The sequence below is a fragment of the Condylostylus longicornis genome, unplaced genomic scaffold (genome assembly GCF_029603195.1).
Source record: "Condylostylus longicornis isolate FDR11 unplaced genomic scaffold, ASM2960319v2 ptg000040l, whole genome shotgun sequence".
Classification (NCBI taxonomy): Eukaryota; Metazoa; Arthropoda; class Insecta; order Diptera; family Dolichopodidae; genus Condylostylus; species Condylostylus longicornis.
The window spans coordinates 17,072,762-17,077,112 of NW_026578009.1; the positions used below are offsets into that span (position 1 = coordinate 17,072,762).

The 4,351-nt window shown below is 24.2% G+C and overlaps 1 protein-coding gene across 1 annotated transcript; it reads left to right on the forward strand.

Moving 5' to 3' along the window:
- LOC129609639 (ubiquitin-conjugating enzyme E2 G1) lies at positions 1-4,107 on the forward strand. Its single transcript, XM_055521693.1, has 3 exons — positions 1-160; positions 691-793; positions 2,843-4,107. Exons 1-3 carry the CDS (start codon positions 115-117, stop codon positions 3,195-3,197), a joined length of 504 nt encoding a protein of 167 aa, XP_055377668.1. The 5' UTR covers positions 1-114; the 3' UTR covers positions 3,198-4,107.
- The last annotated feature ends 244 nt before the right edge of the window (positions 4,108-4,351 follow it).

A 4,351-nucleotide genomic window follows, 5' to 3' on the forward strand; every position in this document is an offset into this window, starting at 1 on the left:
CAGTTGTTCTATCCATCATAAAAAACGTTGTTTGAAAGTTTCTCCATAAATTTAAGATATTTTTTAACTGCGAATTTTTCATTTCTAGTTATTATTCAATTAAGTTTTTATTTAATGGCTGAACCACAATCATCCCTTTTATTGAAAAAGCAATTAGCAGGTGGGTAATTTAAGTTTAATAATGTGATATTTGTTAAAAATAGAAACAAAGACGTCTCGTCGGTAAAAAAAAAGCCAGTACCACAATTCATCGTACTCCACAATATGAAAACGATTGAGAAAAAAAAATGGGGTGCCGCAGTGCGTCCGACATTACATATTGCTCTTTACAAATTGATATTTTAATTTTAACTGACTAATAATTTGAAGTTCTAATGTAATAAAAGCAATTAAATTGAAATATACGAATATTTAAAATTATATCTGTTTGATCAAAAAATTAGAAATTTATTGAAAATCGATACAATGCTGCAGCTTGCTCGTTTCTTTTTAATTTACCAAAAAACTATATTTGATTTGAACGTTAAGTCAGAAATTATTAAACAACACCTTCAACTTAGTCATTTAAATATGTGTATATGCACGTATATATTTAAATTTCTTATTATAATCAAACAGCCTTGATTTTAACTTATTAAATTTTCACAATTTTCTTTGTCTATATTATGCAAAATTTTCTTTTCATTGTAGAATTAAACAAAAATCCGGTTGAAGGGTTTTCAGCTGGTCTAATTGATGAAAATGATATTTTTCGTTGGGAAGTTTTAATTATTGGCCCTCCAGACACTTTATAGTAAGTATCAATACACATATATGTACATATGTATATTAAGGAATATATTTTTAACTCGTGTTAAGATGTTTTTTTTTTTTAGAAAAATTTGTGTAGACATGTTGAGTTTAACCTCACTTTTTGTTTCAGTGTTAAATATTTTTTTTATAATGAATTTTCTCGAATTGATAAGAAAATGTTTATGATTCACTCAATGAAAATGTATCTTTATACGTGCATACATTTACTTATACGAAAAACTTTGAAAATCAGATATACTTGAGATTGAGTAGGTAGGCTTGGGTCATAGACATTGCTTTACATATTTTTTTGTCTTAAGCAAATCTGCAATTTTTGAATTAAATTATCGTTTTTTATGTGAGATGAATTTAGATAAAAATAAAAAATTAGTCACTCATTTTACCATGTACCTATCAATATGTAAGTAGGTAGCATGTGCCTACATACCTACGTTTTTAAAATTATATTTTACGAGCTATATTACCTGATCTTAGAGCATATTTTCTTAAATAAGAAAGTATTTTTTATCAATGTTTTATATATAAGTGAAGAAAACACTACTAATCTTATGATCAAGTTATTTATTTTTTAAAACATTGGGTTCTTTTGTCGAAATTCTTCTGTGTTATTGAATTAAATTGAATCATAATGAGATCTAAGTTTATTCAGTAATACGTTTTATTAATAGGTTACCTAATTTTTAATGTTCGGAATCCAGTAAAAATTTTCTAATTCAAACTCAATAAACAATGAACTATGTTTAGATGTAGGAACATATTTATATAAATACTAAAAATATAAGGGAAAATAAATCCCAAATCGAGTTCTACAGTTTTAAAACTATTTAGTAACGCTTGCTTTACAACTAAACCACGTGCAGAACACAAAAATGTGTAGATCATAGTGAATCACAGAAACTGTCAAATCAATTTGTTTTAAAGAAAACATATTTTTCAAATTATTTAATGTTTAGTGTTCATTCCATCACAAGAGCTCACATGTTGATCCTCAAGTTTTTTTCTCGTGTGGAAGCAACAGAAATAATAATCTGGTTATTTATTTATTGACAATTCAATTGCATACATATAAAATTTTCATGTAAAATAGCAGCAAAAAATCTTATTTTATATTTTTAAAAAGAATAACAGTGGTTGTAATATATTCAAAACACAATATTCTAATATAGCAGTTTGAGATCAATGACCAAAGCGATTTAGTCGTGAGAGCTTTGACGCGTTTGATATTCCTTGTAGAAGGTACCTACATATGTATATTATTTTCTAACAAAGTTCAAGATACTAAAATAATGATTTTAAATTAAACTTACATTGTAGACATAAATAAAATATGTAATGATTTAATATTAATATTATAAACAAAAGAGAATTTGAGTTAATTTAAAAAGGAAAACAAATAATTTTTTGAAATAAGAACAACGTTACATATATAAAACTATATTGCAGTGCTCAATTTTTCAATTTGTTTATTGTAACATACTTACACTTTTATCATAATATACATAGGTTTCACCATATGTTGTTTTCTTTATAAATTAATGTTAACTTACTTCAAATAATTAAGCGCAAGATTAAAAAAGATAAAATTCAATCAATGAGATGCTAGATTTTTTTAAAAAATCACTGTAGTAACATTTTCCTACTGTGTTCATTTATTTTATTTTAGAAAAATTTGCAACTGAATTTAATAGTATAATAAATATTAATCTTGTAATCAACGTGAAAATAAATATCTTTTCCTCAAGTTCAAGCATAAAATTCGAGTTCATAAAATTAATATTATTACACCCATATTTAGTTTCTTTTATAAACTAAACGTCAATCAGATTCCTATACAAAATTAAAACTCGATTTTTAAAGTTTTAGAATTTAAACATTCAGCATTTTGTTATTGATTGCACCAAAGCACAATAACTGGATTTAAGAAAACATTATTATATCGATTTAGAAAAGTTTAGTCTAACAATTTCAGTAACAAGATAAAAAATATCATTTAAAAAATTTATATATAATTTTAATTTTTTAATTTTAGTGAAGGCGGTTTTTTCAAAGCACATTTACATTTTCCAAAGGAATATCCATTGAGGCCGCCACGTATGAAATTTGTTACAGAAATATGGCATCCAAATATTGAAAAAAATGGTGATGTATGCATTAGTATTCTTCATGAACCTGGTGATGATAAATGGGGCTATGAGAAAGCATCTGAACGCTGGCTACCAGTTCACACAGTTGAAACAATTCTAATATCGGTGATATCAATGTTAGCTGATCCAAATGACGAATCACCAGCAAATGTAGATGCAGCTAAAGAGTGGCGAGAAGCTTATCCAGAATTTAAAAGAAAAGTTGCACGCTGTGTTCGAAAAAGTCAGGAGGAATGTTAATAGGATTCTATCTAATAATTATTAATAATTAAATATTAAAATATAATTTTTTTTTGTAATATTATGAAAAAAATCAGCAGGAAATTTCTTAATACGCAAGATAACAAAAAAAGAAGAAATTAAAAAAAAATCCCAAAAAAGCAAAAAATTTATCAACATATTTAAAAATCAAAAAAAAATATTAAAAAAAAATAATAATCAAACGGCAAGACGAATCAACAAAAAATTAAAAAATAAAGTAAAATTTTTTATATCGCAAAAATAGCGAAAAGAACTGTAAAACCCAACAGCTTATTTAAAAAGGAGATTATTGAGATAAATTATCGAAAAGCTGTTGCTAAATAAGTTCTGAAAACGCTGAGTAATAATTATAAATTGATTCCAGTTTGAAGTTGTGACACTATTCGATTTTCCATTTAAATCTTTTTATTTTTCTAAATTAAATCTAAATTTCATTATTGACAAAAAAATATTTAGAAGTACTAGACTTTTTTTAAATTGCAAACACTGTGAATTTCCGAGATTTGTTCAATTGTGCATATTGTATAATTTTTCAAGAAAGTATTTTAAAAATCATATGTATGTGTATCATTTCCAATTTCACAGTAGTAAGAAAACATTTTGTTAAATAGATATTATTAATTGTATAGAGTTTGAAATATAAAAAAAATATCTTTCCCAACAATTTTATGTAAAAAATAAAAAAAAATTTAATCGATAAATAAAATTTTACAGTGTCAAACTATGCTATGAAAACTGTAAGTAATTTTTGTAAATTTTCAATTAAACTCATTCTTTTTTATTAATTTTAATGTCTTTATTAAAATTTAGATGATTTTGATTTTAATAGCTAACATATTTTAAGTTATTTATATACTCATTCAATGATGTAATTTAATAATGAGCAAAATTTATTTTAATTTAGAATACATTTTTAATATAAAAATGTCTACTTTTCTTTTATGAACTACTATATTCATTTATAAAATAAAAAAAAGATACTTACGAAAATGAAGGGGATTCTATTCTGAATTCAATTTTCATTTTTATTAACTTAAAAGGAAAATTAGCTAATTCATTTTTATTAAAACATAATTTGGTTTTTGGTTCTTTCTTCATACAAAGGAACAAATAAAAATGGTTACTTTTATAAA

Excerpts from the sequence above, each read along its gene's own strand:
- LOC129609639 (XM_055521693.1), top strand. The coding sequence starts at position 115 with ATGGCTGAACCACAATCATCCCTTTTATTGAAAAAGCAATTAGCAG. Across the intron at positions 161-690 it reads ATTGAAAAAGCAATTAGCAG|AATTAAACAAAAATCCGGTT; the intron begins GTGGGTAATTTA and ends TTTTCATTGTAG. Across the intron at positions 794-2,842 it reads GGCCCTCCAGACACTTTATA|TGAAGGCGGTTTTTTCAAAG; the intron begins GTAAGTATCAAT and ends TTTTAATTTTAG.